The sequence below is a fragment of the Malurus melanocephalus genome, unplaced genomic scaffold (assembly GCF_030028575.1).
Source record: "Malurus melanocephalus ecotype Western Australia unplaced genomic scaffold, MMel_1.1 scaffold_63, whole genome shotgun sequence".
Classification (NCBI taxonomy): domain Eukaryota; kingdom Metazoa; phylum Chordata; class Aves; order Passeriformes; family Maluridae; genus Malurus; species Malurus melanocephalus.
In genome coordinates this window covers 593,409-611,936 of record NW_026623295.1, presented here as the reverse complement: position 1 = coordinate 611,936, position 18,528 = coordinate 593,409, and the positions used below count along the sequence as shown (strand labels likewise).

The 18,528-nt window shown below is 35.1% G+C and overlaps 1 protein-coding gene across 3 annotated transcripts in view; it reads left to right on the top strand.

Annotated features, from left to right (window-relative positions):
- AKAP11 (A-kinase anchoring protein 11) overlaps positions 1-18,102 on the top strand; it is a 44,376-nt gene extending 26,274 nt beyond the window's left edge. The window contains exons 8-12 of one of the 3 annotated variants that reach the window (XM_057366316.1): positions 1,828-1,983; positions 5,841-5,924; positions 6,645-6,691; positions 9,069-9,229; positions 13,789-18,102. In XM_057366316.1, the coding sequence (XP_057222299.1) occupies positions 1,828-1,983; positions 5,841-5,924; positions 6,645-6,691; positions 9,069-9,229; positions 13,789-13,935 (595 nt within the window). In that variant the 3' untranslated portion in view covers positions 13,936-18,102. Of the gene's footprint in view, positions 1-1,827; positions 1,984-5,810; positions 5,925-6,644; positions 6,692-9,068; positions 9,230-13,788 lie in introns of all 3 variants that reach the window. The other 2 variants (XM_057366315.1, XM_057366317.1) reach the window with 2 other exon arrangements.
- The last annotated feature ends 426 nt before the right edge of the window (positions 18,103-18,528 follow it).

The window sequence follows — 18,528 nt, the reverse complement described above, 5'->3', positions numbered from 1 at the left end:
TTTATAGTGTGAAAACTTCATTTTTTATTATGGCTGTGTTGTGATAGTGTCTTTACTACTAGGAAAGAAAAAAGAACCTGTTACTTCAAGAAAAAACAGCTTACTAAACCACACTTTAGCTTATAAAATAGTAATACAATAAACAAGGAATTGATTTTGAAATTCTTGGGTATTTAGCAAAGGGTAACATACTGTTTCCTTCAATAGGCCTATAAATAGGAAATATGTGCCACAGTAAATTTGTGACAAACAACTATATTTCCTAGAACAGAATGTGCAGATCAGAGTGAAATCATTTCAGGTCCAAGAGCAATCCTTGCCATGTTGTTTTTTTTTTTTTTAATTTGAAGTAATACTTAAATTTTTACTTTTTTTTTTTTTTAAGGGGAATTCCTCACACTGGTTTCTTTCTCTGGTATTTAGAGGGGCATCACAATGAACAATAAAATTGAAATTTATATGTTCAGTGGCTAAAGGCCACAGTGAGACTGAACTAAATTTTTCCARGTTTGATGTGAAACACATAACATCATGAAAGTGTTAATGAGTARTATTTTGTTGGACTTTGCACAACAGGGTTAGTCCTTGCTCAGTGTGACAAAAAAAGGAAGTAGTCATGTGTTTGTTTCTATACCTATGTTATCAAAGATGATGATGTTTTGTTTAAAAATTCTAGTTAGAAACAAAATTCAGGGTTCAAAGAGATACTGTTTATTACTAAATTTGTGGTAAGGAGGTGACTGCAGAGTTTTACTGTGACAGAATTTATGAATGTTTCTTATATTGTCATCTAGTGTGTGGTATGTATTGCATATGTTCCTTGAGAAAATGCCTTCTGTGATGTAGAGAACTGGTGCTGGTATGACTGTAAACAAAAATGGGGAAAATTACCTTTTTATTACCCTGATGGGTTCCAGCTCAGCTACGTATTTGTACAGATTCATTCTCACTGGAGCAAAGTGTTAGGAATGATGTGGTTAAGGTTGGCTTTTCAAATAGAGAATCTTACTGTGGCTGCTGTAGGAGTAGGATGATCATTTTTCTTGAACTTCCTACCACTTCATATATATATATATAGATCATCACAGTTTACACATGAAAATTAGTTCATAACTGCATGTTCTCATTTTGTAAGTTTTTTGCCTTTTTTTTTTTTAACTAAGGAGTTCAAACTTCCTTAAATGAATTTTTGAAGTGTCTTCTAAAGGCTAACTTTCATAGGGTATGGTTGCTTGGTGGTTTTTTTGATAAAAAAATTAAACCTACTTCCTCAGGGGAAAGATTCTGTACAAGTTGTGCATTGCTACACTTGCTTGAAGGAAAAAGAACCCAGAACCTTTTCTACAGAAAGATCTTTTTTAAAAATGGAGTCCTAATATTTTCGACACCAGCTTATATTTAAGCTCTTTGCCTACAGTAGCAGACCACTTAGCTGCTTGTAATGAAAGCAGGCTATAGAAAACAGCCAAACTGTCTTGTGGTGAAGAAGTTCAGATATGCAGTCTTGATACGCAGTCTGCAAAGCTGCAGTGCCTTCTGTGCTTTATAATTAATAATATTCCAAATAAGAGAGTTCTTTGTACCMCTCCCTTTGACTTCGGGTGAAATAATTCCACATGAAAATCCCTGACATAACCCTGTTGATATTTCAAATTCATTTGGTTGCACTATTTCTTGTGTTGAGAATAGGGTACAAATGAAGGGATTCCCCAGCTTTTCCTTTCCCTTGGATTTTAATGTCTTTGGAATGGTATTAAATTGCTGTGAATGAACTAACACAGATCAGCATGAAATGCAGTGATGTTTTTGTCTTAAATTTTTGTTTAGCTCTGTTGGAAGAGAAGGATTTCACTCTGTTGAATCTGTTGTTAGCCAGCAGATGAGTCTTAGTATTGGTGATGATAGCACTGGGAGTTGGTCCAATCTAAGTTTTGAAGATGAACATCCTGATGAGAGCAGCAGTTTTCTTCACCTCAGTGACAGGTAATTATAAAGTTGTTAGTATAGTTAAACAGTTACCTTGATATCAAATAACTTGTCATCAACAGTTACCTTGATATCAAATAACTTGTCATCAAGTGTATTTCTCCTAGGGTTTGGGGGAGAAGAGGTTATCTTTGTCTTCCAGACACAATGACTTTTTTATTAAAAATGGCTCTAATATTATGGTTTTGTTTTCTTACAAAGTGTTGTTGGCCGTGAATATTCATACTCTGTAAAATATGTAGAGTATGCATTGTCACTGATGCCAGGGAGTAACATCAGGCAAAATTGTACATATAAAATTTAAGTATTAGCAAAAGATGTAAACATTTTAAAAACTACGACCTTGTGTAAAATACAGCTTGAGAGTATGGTTTATAAGTTGTGCTCTTAAATACCAAAACTTAATTATTGAGAAAGTGTTTCATATAAATTCATTTATTTTTGARAGGAAGTAACACTAGCTTAATTTGCATGATGAGCTTTTGCAGCTATTTTTGGTTTTTTAGTAACTGGAATTTGTAAGCTGCTCTAACTCATATTAGTGGAGTATTTATATACTGTTAACCATGGACTTGCAGGTGTGTAATACTGGAGCTTACTTATTCAGGGTAGTAACKTTTTGTACAGAGCTTCTCACTACACTTCCCTGGCTGACTGATAACTAACAAAGATTAGAATGTGACTTTTGAAATCTGCAATGTCTGTGCCTGTTTCCAGGGAGAATTATWYTGAGAGTTGTGGCCTCTCAAACATYTGGCCTTCATTCCTATATGAGGAATGAATAAACTTAGTTTTCTGTGATTGATATAACCATGTTTGGCATTTCTGTTGAAGAATAGCAGAAATGACAGAGCGATTTTTTTTTCTTTAGTTAGTACTTCCAGCATTGCTGAGATGAAAGAAATATCTCCCATATTCTTGCTTAAGTAAWATACAAATAGGTTATTTAATACCAATGTAAACTACTCAGTTAAATGTCTGCAATATTTTTCATGTTTTGCTTAACTAAATAATTTAATCAAAACACTAATATAATTTATCGCTTGTACAACTTAATGATTTTGTGAAGGAATACATTAACTTAGAGTTATTTTAGGAAAACATCATCTCTTGGACARGTGAAAATGGTGATGAAAATCTGAGTATAAGGAAGAATATTCACTATATTGGCAGTTAAAAACACATGATAAAATGTAAGTTAGTTGATCGTGGGGAAAATTTATTAAAAAATTTCTGGGCAGTAGTGCCTATGTTGTATTTATTATTTGTTTATCATTCCCAAAACAGATGTAAATGAAAAGAAGGTAATTTATATAACTTGGAAGAAAATCTGTGGCTCATTAGAGGAGGARTAACATGTTAGAAGGGGAGGCATAATTTGATTAGCAAGATGTTGATGGAGGAAACTGGCRTATGCAACAAATTTGCGGCTGGTTTTACAGAACTGATTGTGGCTTGGTAAAAGCACCTATGTTCATTTGTGTTACTGAGGTTTATCAGGTGGAAGGAAGGATCTGGGGTTATTACACTGAGTAAAAAAAGATAGCCAGGGGGAGAKCTGTAACAAGACCAGATTCAGCAATAACACCCTGTTGTGGTTTAACCCCAGCTGACAMCTAAGCTCCACCCAGCCAGGCAGTCATTCCTTCCAGGTGGGATGGGGGAGAGAATTGGAAAAGTAAAGGTGARAACACTCGTGGGTTGAGATAAAGACAATTTAACAGGTAAATCCAAAGCCTTGCACAAGCAAAACAAATAAAAAAATTAATTCACTGCTTCCTGTGGGCAGTTCCATTTATATGGAATTTTTTTTGAGAACTTGGGAGTTTGTTATGCAGGGAAGTGCTTGTGTGTTCTGCTTTTCATGCCTAATGCTAGTGACTTAAATTTAGAATTYAAAAGGTCTTAAGCATTCTCTCTAGTTAATGTGTGGGTATAAGCATAGGTGTAGACATAGGCTTTACCAGGGAATGCATCAGAGCATCCAGGTTGGGTTGTAACTCAGAGCAGAAGCCTCTTGCTTTTTTCATTATTCTTGTTTTGGCTCATGTTAAAGAGCTGCACAAACCATTATAGAGGCATTATAMTGCCTTTGTCTGTTTGCTGCTTGTTTTGTGGTTACAGGAGTTTTTTTTAAAAAGTGTTAATTTGGCAACCTAAAACAAAGGTCRCACTACAAAGAGGTCTCATTCTCATACCTCATTGTAATTGTATGGTTCAATATATATGATTATGTCAGACCAAGACTGACTTCTGTAAAGTGTATTAAGTCTTTACCTAATCAGAACAGTAGTGTGCAGAGTTACTGTGTTAGATTGCAAATTCTTTATCCTTTAGTCTGAGACCCAGAACAGCTTTTACTTCAGTTTATGTTCTGCATCTGAAACTTTCAGTGAAAAAGGGTGTGTGAGTCCAAAGTATTGATATCAATAGGCTATATTAAATTTTTTTACACCTGTAATTTAACCATTTTAAGCCAAATTTAGTACTTCATTTAGAGTGTTCTAGTCGCACACAGTAGCTTCAGAAATATTTTTTTAGATCAGGTTTGCATTCTCTGCCAGCTGTTTTCTTCAGAAGCTTCTGCTCTTTAATTTTCTTTTTACTTGTTCTCATAGCAAGAGAACTCTTTGAATTTTCTTTGGACTAGTARTCTAAATAAACAGCAGTGTACTGAATGAAGCACTTCCAACTTCTTAAACTTTTTTTCATGTTATTCAGGTGTGTTTAAGCTGCAGGTTTACTAACCTTACTTCACTGTTTTGAAATTGGGATCTGAGCAGGCATGCTGAAGAGCAAGGGATGTTGATAGTTGATAATGTTCCTGGCAAACACTTGAAAGACAGAGTCTGTCCCTTGAAATACTTTCTTCCACCATTTTGCTATATGTCTTTAGTGGTGTGAATGGAAAAGAGCTTCAACAGTTGCATAAAACTTAGGTGAAGAGAGCATTTTCTTGCAGTAGTTGTTCTCTGCAGTTACTCCACAGCTTCTCATGTMATCTCTAGTAGAAAGTCTACTTTCTTGAAGAATGTTGGCTACTTGGAAGTCCTGTTGTTGGAAGGCTTCCAGACATGCTCTGTGGGAGGTATGAAGTTGGGGAATGGAGATTTAATCAAATAAGTTGCTCAATCTCAAACATATTGACAGGCTTAACAAGTGGTGCTATTTATAATGACTAAAATTAACGAGTGTAAGAACATGCTTTTTTTCAGTTCTTTGCATTGGGTTGAATGTAGTCATAGAATAAATGCAGTATTTTTGTGAACTGTGAGTGAAATGATCTTTTTAATATAGTTTTCATAGGTTTATAAACCCTCTTTTTTTTCAAGATCAACTTGTAGAACAATATTTAAAATTAAAARAAAAATAGGAATTCCTTCTCATCAGACTGTTGAAGATCTTTACTGGATTTTTTKGAGTGAGATGGAAGGATTTTGTATGTGAAGTTCTCTTCACTATGCAAACTTAATTTTATTAACTTTTAGCTGCTCCTTAGCAAATGTTACAGATGTAATCCATATTCCTATGAGTAATCCTTTTGAAATTGTTGRGCTTCAATAAATAATGAGTGATGTGCTTAGATCTGAGGACAGAATTCCTGCTAGCACTGCTCTGGAAAATTAATGAGTACAAATAAATACTTTCACCTGTGTACTGAAACKTGCTAGTTTTGCATTATTGTGCACATTGCTGCTCAGGATACCACTGAGAGTCATTCCAGCAAACCTGTCTAGAAAGTTTCAGTGCTCTTGCATTAAATGTCTTGAAAAACAGTTGTAAGGAAAATGAAGGTTCTAGTTTGAGCTATTGTTCTTTTCTAGTTCAGCTGTCTTYTCTTCTTCTCCTGGCAGTAATGGTAACAGCAGTAGCTGGAGCAGTCTTGGTTTAGAAGGGGATATGTATGAGGAGAATTTATCCTTTCCAACATCAGACAGGTTGGTTGAGTTGAGAAACACAAACCAGATGGGTCCTCATAATTAATGCATGAAATCATCATTTTTGAAAATAAAAATACAGTTCATTTTTTATGCTGATACATTATTCACACTCTCCTCACTTAATCACAATATGATTTTTTTCATTAATTAATCCATCCTGAATGATTAAATTCTGCTGTGCTAAAACTGATGTATGTGTTTTGCTTGCAAAAAGGTCCCTTTTTTGCATGTTCTTGCCTGCAGTTTTCAAGTCTTTAGATTTACTTTTTTTCWTGCAGACTTGAGCTTGCTTCCTACAGGATTTCTGGGTTTTTTCCCCTTTAGCTTGTGTAAACTTTCAAAATTGCATAGTAATTGGTTTTTATAGACCACTAATGGCTTACTTATAGCTATTCATATCCATGATGTAAGATGGCTCAACCTTTTCACATATGGAGAAAAGCTATTCAAATCAATACGTAACACAAATAACACCTTTCTCTTGTTTCTCTCTTCTCCCTTCTTTTCCTAAGAGAAAATCTTGTGAAGTTGATAAGTCTGTTTACAACGYGAAATGGTGTGAGAAGCAAAGCTGCTTTTCATGATCACTCCTTAAGCCTTTTATGATCTTCCTGTTGTTTAACCTTCATTACAGTCTTAGGATTTACTGTCTTTAGTGCACATATTGGATTGTATTCATATTTTTGTTTTTTTTGGGTTTTTTAAATTAAAATACAGTGATGGAACAGAAGATAAAGATGAAGATTCCAAGGACGCTGTAGAAGGTAATGTCAGTTCCAGCATATACTATTCTTCTTGTCCTATGCACTCTACATTAATTATTTTGTTAATTCTTTGTAGTGTGCAAAACAACGTGATTCCCTATTATCCTTATTCGTCAGAATGTATTCTTAGATTAATGCCCTACATAATCCTCTTAATGCACTGAAATTTGTTGCCTTTGGGAAGTGCTTGTTACTGACCCTCACATGAATTTCATAAGATAAGGTAGGGAACTTGATCAGCTTGTTCAAAGTGTGAATTGATATATAGGTTACCTTTTTTCTGAAAAATTTGATAAGGAGCCATATGTGTCTGCATGGCTGTGTTCAAGTTGCTGAAGAAGTCACTCAAACTGGACACAAACARGGAAAGAGTCATTAAAACAAATAAAAATCTTGCATTCTATGCATTTGCTATTCTTTCTTCTTAGTGATGTGTAACACAGGGTCTTTCTATAATTTTGTTGCAACTCTGTGGTTTGTAGAAGATCTCTRTGCTGYGATTCCAGTCTGATTGATGTGCCAAAGGTTGTTAACTAAAATGAAAACAGCCTCAATGCACAGTGTAAGAAGATGATTTTAAGATGAGCTGATGTTAGAACAAGTTGTAACAGAGCTCTTCTTTGTGTTGGGTGTATTCTGAAGATAAAGYAAGCATTTCCAGAGGCCTCTGCTGCTTCCTTATAGAGGATATTCATATTCAGCTTTGTTGCACATCTTCAGATAGTCTTGATGTAAGCAGAAAGAGGTGTGGGTTTAGGATTTTTTTGTTTGTTTGGGGTTTTTTCCTCTCTTTTTAAGCTCCTGGAAAAATGTATATAAATTAACAACATCTCTTAATTTTATTAAATCAGATGTGACTGTAAGCATAGAAGAAAACAAAGCTAATTTTTTTTCCTCAGAATAATTATAATTTAAACATTTTCTGCTCTGTAGGTTTTATCTGCTTTGTCAATATGCCATTGCTTTCTTTTGGTCTCAACTTCAAAAAGTTCTTGCATCTCAAATACTCAAATTGGATTTTTTTCTTTACACAGTTTAGGTGTCACCTACTGTCTAGTGCAGCAGCCTGCTTTATACTGTATGAAGGATTTTCTAGTGAAATTTTTCCAATTTAAGTTCCTCATTTTTTCGCTATTGTTTTGCAAAAGCTCTTTCTGTTGTGTCATTGTAGGACTGTTTAAACAGTGTGCTAGGTAGAAAACCTTTGTACCTGGTCTTTCATACTTGAAAGTTCTGTTCATGTCATACCTRGAAATTTCTGGCTTTTTCTAAGCTAGCTGTGCCTTGTTCACCAAAGAATTTGAATCAAAGCCTTACTATCACATGTTTTGTAAGACTGAAAAATGTACCAAAATTTTCCAGCAACGTTGCCGCAATGCTTTCCATCCACTAAATGTCATATTTTTTTTTAAATTTTCTTTCTCCTATAAAAAAGTTACATTTTGGGGCTTCTAGATAAATAGTCAGTTATCCATTAAAAACACAGTTTTGTTTGACAGTTTTGTAGTTAATTTTCTCTTTCTTTTACTTCTGGGGGAATCTGTTTCAACTTGCTTGATTTTGCCAGTTAGGAATGAATACCTTACTTACCACAATTTTCATAACCTTAGTTGGAAGAGGAGTGAGGTTGAGGTAAACTTAACATGAATATATGTTTTTGTTGCAAACATATTCCATGTTTCTAGTCAGTAGTCTGGAAGCAGAGTCCTCTAGAGCAACTTAGAGAGTATTATGTATATACCTTTTTGTTTCGGGAAGTGTGATAAAGGTTTTCTCTGCTAGCTGGATACAGAAACTCAGCTTGGGAACAGATGACAATAYTATAGYTYCTAARTGTTATTAACACAACTGCTCTTTCMATACYGTACTAATTTTTGGAACTTAGRCTGTGAAGGAAATGTTGAAAAACTGGATATGCCTCAGTAAAACCAGCAATATATTTTGGAAAAGCCCAAGAGACATTCTGATCAGTACAGGAAAGAATTCTGAAATACACATTCTTTAAAATCAGTAGATGAAGGAATAGTGAAAATTAGCAGCTGGAAACAGAAGTAACTAATGGACCATGTGAGAACCATTGCKGTTCAGATTATGCAAGTCTGTGCTCAATTCCTTGACATTTGGAATATACATTATAGTTTAGATATGTTTTAATACTCAGCTATGTTTGTACACAATTGTAAATRGGATAAACAGTACTTCCTAATGGGAAAGTGCTGAAACACTTCAGACCGGCATATTGTTTTCCTTTCATATTACCTGTCTGTACTAAATTGAGTTTTTTTTTAAGATAATACAGTCCATAAACAGTGAACTACAGAGATTTTTTTGAAACTATATGAAGCTATAGATTTGATTATTTTCTGTTTAATGTTAGGTTTGGAGCAAATCCGAAAGACTTTATCAATAATGAATATTGATCTGGAACCAAATCTAGTGGACCCCCAACTCAGAGCAGCTCTCCAGTGGCTTGCAGCTTCTGAAACAGAGGTGTCTGATCTTCACTTTCGTGACMCTGCTGCCAGGGAATTTGTCTTTGTAAGTACTCAGGTTTGATGGGGGATGGGAAAGGGGAAAGGGGAAGGATTTCCTTGACTTCCGTTTGCTGTGATATATCAGCTGCTATTGCTTCATTCACTGTTCACTGCTGAGTAAAATCATTATTTAAATCCTGAGAGGTCAAACTGGAGCAGCCTGTTTAGCCTGTATATATACCATACATAAACATCAAAATTGATTATTTCACATCTTTTACAAGTGTTTTACTCCAAAAAGGATGAAATAATAGCATTTTTGTTTGGTGAAAATGGTATTTTTTCAAGCATTTTTTACTTACAATTTAATTGTTTATAAATTGAATCTTTCTGAGAACTTGGTCATGCAAATTATTTTCTAACTTAACATGTTCTGCCAAGGGGTTTTTTTTTTTCAATAGCAAAGACACATTTTCTTGTTAGGCTGAAGTTTAATTTCTAAGTAAATACTATGTCTTTATTGCATAAGCAACTGAAACCAAAGCTATTAAAAAGAAGTCTCAATTTTTTTTTTTTTTTATTTTTAGGTGCCTTCATTCTGGTTTTATAGATCACACTTTCAAAGAACTAGGCTTTAGCCATTTGTGTCCCTTTGGAAAGGTTCAGTATTTTGGTGTGCGTACTGTCCTGAGTGTTTCCATCAGAAACACATAAGAGAAATTTACTATTTCTATAAGATCATAAAACCTATTCTTTCATTACTGCCCACCAAATGAGACATGATAATCTGGAACTTCTTACATTAAGCCTGTATTTTTTAATCAACCAAGGAATTACTTTCATATTACCTGGCTATTGAAAGGCTAACTTAATRAATGTATAGGTGTTCTCTCTAATGRTAAKGTTCATAGGAATGATAATTATCAAGTATTTATATTTTGTGACCTGGTAATGTGAAAAAGTATTAATGTGATGCCTTTAATAWGATTTTAACAATGAAGATCTAGGCAAAAATGACTTAACATACTTACCAGTATATTAAGGAAGAAAAAGCTTGCTCTCARTTCTGAAATTTGACTCTTCAGCTTGGGGTTTTCCAAAGCTTACATCATAATTTCAGGAGACAAGGGGAGTTACTGGGAAGTAAAGATCAGTATGACAAAACAGACTCCCTGAGTTGGATGGATGTGTGCACTTCTGGTGCTTAGTTACTGTAGACTTGTGGTAAGAATGTGAAGGTACCTAGGAGGCCAGTCCACATCGTTCCTGGTCTGATTTTTCCTAAGAGTGGCTTCTCCCTTCTTAGYACACAAAGAGAATGATGACTTTGGGGTGGTTTTTTTTTGCCTGTGTAACTGTGTAGAATGTGTATTTGATTTCGAGATTAGGAAGTTGTGCATTCTTATTTGAATAACCCATCATGTTTGGAAATGCTTTTTGTGCATGTAGAAATATATGCTGTACACTCATTTTCTGGAGCGTGGTATGTTTGATTTAGATTTATTTCAGGAATATGTTTTGCTGTACATTAATTCTGACAGTGGATCTTGTGCTTTTGTAAACTGGAAGCAGTTTGAGAATACTTTGCTCTATTTCTGTGCTATTTGAAATTGTTAAAATTTAATCTTTATATTCATATATTTCTTCTTTGTTGCGGTTTATAAATGCCTTAACACAAAGAAGAAAACCCTTCACTTTTCTGTTCTCACATGCTTGGCCCAGCATTCTCAGAAGGGTTTTTGATGTGAATGAATTGGGTTTAGTTATTACAGTCATTCTGACCTCATGTGGTTTTTTGCCATCTTTTGAAGATCCACTCCTCTGTTTCATGCTTGTTGCAGATACTTGGGTCGGATAGTGGTAGGRCCCACAAATGTTAATTATTTTTTTGTGTATGTGAAACACCTGTATTTTACATTGCAATATAATATGTAAGACAGAAAATAGGTGGTAGGTGCCTCTTTTAAAATCTTTTTCTTGAGTCTCTTGTTCCTCRGCCAGCTGTGAGCTAAGAGGTTACAAAGTTGTGATGCTGAGATTTGAGCCAGTGCTGCAGGACACACAGGAAAGATACTATTACCTGGCTGTGTATCTGAGCATGACTGCACTTACCTTAATAAGAGAATATGCTGAGAAGAGCACTCTGGAAAATAGCAGTGCCTGTTATGTGTGCTCTCCTAAAATATGATAATATTTTTCTGCTAGATGCTTTAGTCATAAATTGATACTAAGATGACACCTGAAGGTAAGACCTTCAGGCAGGCAGGCATATCCTGAAAATGCTGCAGCAGTTAATTGTTTCACTTAGTTTTGTAGATTATTTTTAGTTCTCCAGATGCAGTTATGTTAAAATAAATTGAAATTTCGTTTCCCTCCCCGGAGGCAGAGAATGATTACCTACTTTTTATTCCATCCCACTTCCCGATTGGAATGATCTCTGACCCAGGCCGAGGGCTTTAAAATCGGGAATCGTTGCCGGTCTGTCGCTCGTGGAGCTGAGCGAGCCCCTGCAGAGGGCGCTGCAGCCCAGCAGGAATCCATCGCCGCTCTCCGGGTCCCTCGGCAGCCGCGGGCTYGGGGCATCGCTTGGTACCCTCGGGGCTTATCTCGGCGTCGTGGGGAACCGGCCCGGGGTTAGAGCACATCGGAACTAGCAATTTCCTGGATAAGCAGAAAKGTTTGTGTGAGCTGATCAGAGGAGGGTAACAAGCCACCGATGTGATGGGGCTGCCTAAGAGACAGAAGTACTCCTAGCACGTATCAGGCAGGGCATTACTTGCTGCAGCTGGGTATGAAGTCTTTTTTAAGCAGAAAGGAATGAAATACCTGTGTATGAAAAAAAAAATACATTTGTTATGAGTGGTAAAAAACCCCCAGTAAATTAGAATAGATAGCTCTTTATTTCTCTGAGATGCCTGACAATGTGGATATGCAAGTACTGTGATTAAAAAATTGTATGGATTCAGTTTTGATTCAGTTTGGATTAAAAAATTGTATGGATTCAGACCTTACCTAGTTGTTTTAACATCTCTATTTTGAGTAAATTCTAATATTTCACATGTCTAACAGTAAGAAACACATGGGTCATGTAAAAAAATAGAGATTAAATTTGAATTCTAAATTAGGTGCCAGCTCTGTAGTTTTACCGTGGTGGAAAACTTCTTTGGAGAGAGGTTTTGTACTGTATTTGCTGAAGTAGGTATTTGGACATTAGCCACTATTTCCTCTGGCAGAGGAAAGAAAAATGACCATTCTTCTATAAACCAACAAACATAATTTACAAAATTGCATGTTGTAGACTATAAAACTCGTACTTCCTGTGCCCTGCTTTAAAATTCACAGAAATAGTTACAGATTTCAGTCTCTTCTTATGTAGAAAAGATGTCTTTTTTTTTTTTTTCCGCTGAGAAAAGTTTCCAGTGTTCAGAATAAATTATTCTCAGGATTAGAGAGGATTTTTTTTGCTTGTTCAGGTTAATGTTTTTCTCAAGAAGTTAATAGTTTGATACTTGTTTTTATGCCCATGTTCTTTCTGTCAGTTCTATCACCTCCCTTGTTGCAGTGGGAACATCCTCTAGGTGAAAAAGCAGGGAAAGATTGTCTTCYTTTTTGTTTTTTATAGAACTTTATATTGCAATCTGACAGGTCTCGCAATAGAAACTATATGAATTTTTAACTTTATATCTGTGAAAAGTAATTCCTTGAACACTGTCTGTGGCTTTTTTTAACTTAATATATGGAATGTCTTGGTAGAGTCTTAAAGGGAATGAAAATATACAGCTCCAGAGAATAAGTAGGGTGTCTAAACTAAATGAAGAAATGGCAGGTGTCCAGAAAGCTACATAGAATAAAATTTGTTTGTGCGGGTGCTTCATTTATTTATTTGTTTGTTTGTTTGTTTATTTATTTATTTATTTATTTATTTATTTATTTATTTATTTATTTATTTATTTATTTATACTAAAAGTTGTTAGGTTTTTTACTCCTAGGCAAGCTGTCAAATTCATTCTTTCATTAGGGTAGGCTTTCTTACATATATAGCTGCGCTTGACACATCAGCAATGGGTGATTTTTTTTTTTTTGTTTGGACCCTGGGGGAAAAGAAATGATTTCAGCTACAGTGATCTCTGCTTCTGAGTGGTAGTTTAATTTAATCATCACCTTTTCCTCTTCTCCAAGATGTTATAATTTCCCAACTCTGAAGACACTGTTTTCATTGAGGGYAGTGTCTGTGCCACCCCAGCCACACTATATGTTGTGAAAGGAAAATCCACATCCTTTTATTAAGACAGAGTTTTGTCTTTTTATACATGCGTTATTGGCATGGGAGGGGTGGCAAATGTCTAAATCTTATGTTCAGAATTTCCTGTTTTCTACAGTCTTGATGAACCGCAGCCCTCATACCTGTGGCACCACATAATTTGAAAATGTTGCTCCCTCCAGAAGACAGCCCTAAAGAGAAGTGCTTGATTCTTGCTTTTGTTTTTATAGATGCGGGAATAATGATTAGTTCATTACAACTGATCTCTTATGACTTAATGTTTTAAGAAAAAAACATCTGTAACTTAATCAGGATGTCCTGGTCAAAATATTTTGTTTTGTGTTCCTCTGTCTACCCTTTAGCTTTCCAGAAGACTGAGAGAAAGAGATTGGAAAGTTGGAGATCTCTTGCAAGCAGTGCTGAAATATTGTGAAATGGTAGAGAAGGCATCTGATGGAGAACAAGCACCAAGTAAATCTTTGGTCAGCTGGCTTCTGGAAAATGTCTGAAAAATCCAAAGATGCAACACTCTTCACTTTATTCCTCTTCTGAAAGGAGATAGAAAGAAAACAGATGTGTAAAGTAAAATTCAGCTAGTGAATGTTTAAACATTAAAAGACTTTGAGGTGAAAGTCAAAATAGCTGTGCTGTGCTTTGTGATACTGTGCACATGGTATGTTTATTCAGTCCATAATCGGTGTTGTTCACCCATGCATAACTTGTATTTACTGCTGTGTTCATACCATTGAGATATTTATGAACAACCCTTGTCTATGATAGTAGTCCAGAGGATACAGTCTCAGACGTAATAGTCAGGATTCCCATTCCCACTGCTATATTCACTGCAGCACTCAGAGCACTGATTTCAACAAGAATCTGCTCTGGATTACCTTGCTTCAGACAATGGAAAAAATTATCCTCCTTGGCCAGGTGTTAACGTGCCCAAGAGCAGTATTGTCAGGAGGAAATTGTGACTTGCCTGAGCAGCCCCTTAATACAGTCTGGCTTCATAGCCACCTTTACCAGTTTTAACTTTATGTGAAGATGGGAGAGTSTGCTCTGAAACTGCTGAGGTGCAAAGGCATATTCCCTTTTGTTGACTATGTAGAACTGGTAACTTCTGGTAGAAGGGCAGAATGAGTAGTTGAGCGTAATTTCGTATGTAATTCTTCAGCAAGGTTTCCTGAAGCTTGCCAATCAAACTTAAATTGCTAAATTTTTTACTGAAGCTTTTTGTATGCCGATGCATCTATGACACTAGTACTGTGTCAAAGAATTTGTACATTAGTCTCTCATACAGATGTGTTAAAAGTAGAAGATAGAAATTTCAGAGGATTTTGGTCATCTTTTTGGACTAGTTTTAATTCTTTATTTCAAAACAGCCACATATGAATTTTCTTTTCAGTAATAAAGACAATTTTGTTACTCAGTAAGCATTTAAGTGTTTGGCAAAGAAAGCTAATAAAAATGTAAAGGGGAAATTTCTTGCAAATTGGTTTTTCATTTTTGTTAATTACCATTTTTTTAAAGGCAATTTTAATCGAATGTTTTTAGCAGTCTTGTCAGTTTTCTCACCAAAGCTGCTGATTTGCCTTTCTGTCTGAAGGGAAATCTGGTCCTTTACTTATCCTGTGGTTTGAAAATGTTTTTTGGGTTTTATTTTTTTTATCTATCCTTTGAGAGAAAAAGACATGTGCTGGTAATTACCAGGTTGCCACCTAAAACTTGGCAAATAATCATAAAGCCTTACTAATTTTGAATGAACAAAAAAATCTTAATGGCTTTTTCACAGAAAAATATACTATTGATATGGTGCACAAGTTTGTGATTTCAARCAAGCAGTGAGAGATATTCTCCAAATGTATTTCAGAATTTTTATGGCATATGTACAATTCTGATTTCCCCTCCCCCATGAATTTCTATGAAGTGTCACGCTGGTAAACACAAGAGCACTCTCCTTGTGGTGTCTTTGTGTTTCAGGAAAGCATTCCATTGGCCTTTTTTCAGAGACCTGATTTGTTTTAATCCTCTTTTGTCATCTGGATTTCTGCCTTGGATCTCATGAAGTTCATCTTTCTCAGAGCCAAAGATTTTTCATGTTTTTGTATATGCACATACATGTGTTCACACATGTGAATACACACAGAGATATATATGTGTATCTATATGGGTATGAGACCTCACCAATATGAGCTCTTGTGCAAACTTCTGCCACTAAATAAACATTCTGTAATGCTCAGTTTATTTCCTCACTTCATGTATCATTTCACTGATTGAAAAATCTGTGTATGTGACAAAAAGACCAAAAACCACTTTTAGGTCTTTTGTATTGTTATAGGTAATATAAATGAGGCATCAGGAATGATTTTTCTTTAGAGCCTAAAGGATGTCAGGGGAAGTTATCTTAGTTCTTGTATTTGGAAGATGGGTCTAATAGCAAATATTTTTTAAGAATTGTACAAAAGTTGTCTGGATTTTTTTTCCAAGCCTAACCTCCATATTCCTTTTTTTTTTTTTAAGGTTGATTTTCAGTGTTGTTTTAGACAAAAATTAGAAACAATTCTCTGGCTGTAACACCTTCCCCTTAACACAGAAGTAACACACTTGTATAAATTTACCTATAAAATTGCAATGTYGAGAAAATAAAATGCTAAAAGTAGTGCCTCACAGCTGAATTCCTTACCAAGTGGAATTTCCAGGCATGAGGATACAGCATAGTATAGTTTCTGTACATTGAGAAAGATATTGAAGGTATTGTAAGTGTATAAAACTGTACATTTAAAAACACCTAAAACAAAATACAGCCAACAAGAAACACTACAGGAACAGCCATTTTTTAACTGATTTATTCAGAATGTTGGATTTTATAAAGTTGGTGAAGTGCTTTTTCTTTCTTTTTGTAAAAAGGCAGAAGATTGTACCATTCATAAAGCTTACAACTATTCAGAAAGTTAAGTAGACAACAGTTGTACTGAAAATTGCTTCTATAAATGGAATCTTGTTTCCAGACTGGATCAAATATGTTGTGAAACTATGGATTGGTGTTATATTAAGGAAGAAATTGTTCTATTAGCCTCTGAGGAAAGTAGCACAGTTTCCAAATTTTCGTGAGAAAAATGTTAAAAAATACTTTGTTTTACTGAAAACAAACAAAACCCCCAAACTAGTTTTCCACACAAATTGTTTTGAATTTATTCAAAATGACTTGACTTTTCTCCTTCTGTATGAAATTAGGAAAGCATTAAAGTAGCCTGGCAAAATTATTACAATTTAATAATTTTAACAACCTTTGAAACCTTACTCTGACTGCATCTAACTGGTGTTGTCTGCCATATTGGTGAGAAAGCTGTTCTTTGCTAATGTGAGTCTTAAATTACACTTTTACTGAATTTATTTAAARCTCCTGACCACAAATACAGAAATGTAAGTGAAAACTGTAAAAGCATGAAGGGCCACATTCTRGTCTCTTTAAAGCAGACAACTCTGMTCTGTAACATAATATGGTAGAGTTTGTTTCATCTTGGTTTTTTCTGTATGGAAAACCCTGGTAACTTAATTTTTATGTTGAGGAAAATATATCCTAGAATGTTATTGTTTCAGAAATCACTCGGACACTTCATAAATATATTTGGTGTTCTAAATAATGGAAGTGTTGTGGTGTTTTGTAAGATTTTGTAGAAAAAGCACTTTGAGAAATAGTCCCTCTATAAAGCAACAGTTAGAAGTGGCCGTRTTTAAAATTAGTTTAAACATTCACAACAGAGTGCATAAATAATACAAAGTATGCATACAGCCTTAAAATAAAAACCAAACAAAATTCAAACCCATGTTCTAAAATTAAAGAGGATTTGCTGTCTCAAAACAAGGATGTGAATAGGTAGCTCAGACGATGTACATGAATGCAATTTCTGTAGTATTTTTGTTCTTGAGTTTTAAAAGATTGTGTAAGCTTTTTAGAAAAAAGCCAAGCAAAACCCCAAAACACAGCAACCCACATTCCGAGACTAATTAGGTCTCTCAAAAATGGTATCAGATTTTAAAAGTTACATTTTCTAATGTAACTTTATCTGGGACCTTTTGTATGAAGAGCCACATATTGGAGATGGGAACACAGTAAGTAGTAAACACCAGCGCAAACCCCTGTAGTTCTAGACCGTTGATTTGCAAAGAAAAATACAAGGTTCAGGAATTATCTTAATTGTTAGAATTTTGACTTTTTAGCAAGAGCCACTACTGTCAAGCATTTACTGTACTTGAGCTCTGAAGAGGCAGGTACAGAGCCCAGCCACTGTAGTCACTTTATTTTGTACCATCTTTGTACATTCCTGTTGTATAGCTGGTGGTGTAGTTTTAGAGGGCCTTTGTTCTGTTTTAATGTCTGAATAGTATTTAATACTAAAATTTGTTATAATTTGCTGGAACTGCTGCTTATTTGTGCAGTGTTACAGTAATTCACAGCCCAGTTAGTGATGCAATTGTATACCAAAAGCAGTTTGAATAACTAAATGTTTATGTAACTGTACTCAATGAATATGAAGGTCTTGTACTGTATAATGGTGACAAGTTTTGCCATTTTAGTAATTTAACTGTATTCAGTTTTCAGATTATGAACTCCAGGTTGCACTAAATTTGTCCTTGTTTTAGCAGTGGCTTAAAATAAAACACATTTCACTGGCTTCAAGAGTGCTGTCATTTCTTGCAAATTCATGGAATAATATTTTTCTTTTCAGCAAACACAGGTAAGACTGGTTTTGATTGATGGCTGTGTGAAGCATGTGAGGAAGGGTGTAGTAAAGAGTGCATCAATAGATGGCATACTACTTACAGAGTTAAATGGGTGTCCTGCAGGGAGCGAGGACACTGCTTTACTGTCTCTGGGTGGAAAGGTAAACCCATAGTTCCACTGGCATGTAATACAGCRTCACATGGACTCTAATCACAGTGTAAGTTGGATATAGGAACCTGTCTTCCTCAGCGTTACCTTGCCTGGAAGCTGGGTTAGTAAAGTTGCCTTGATGTCTCCATGTGGACTGAGGTTGGACTTTGCACTTTGTACTGAATTTGGGAAATTAGCTTAGAACTCAGCTTTAGTCTTCTGGACA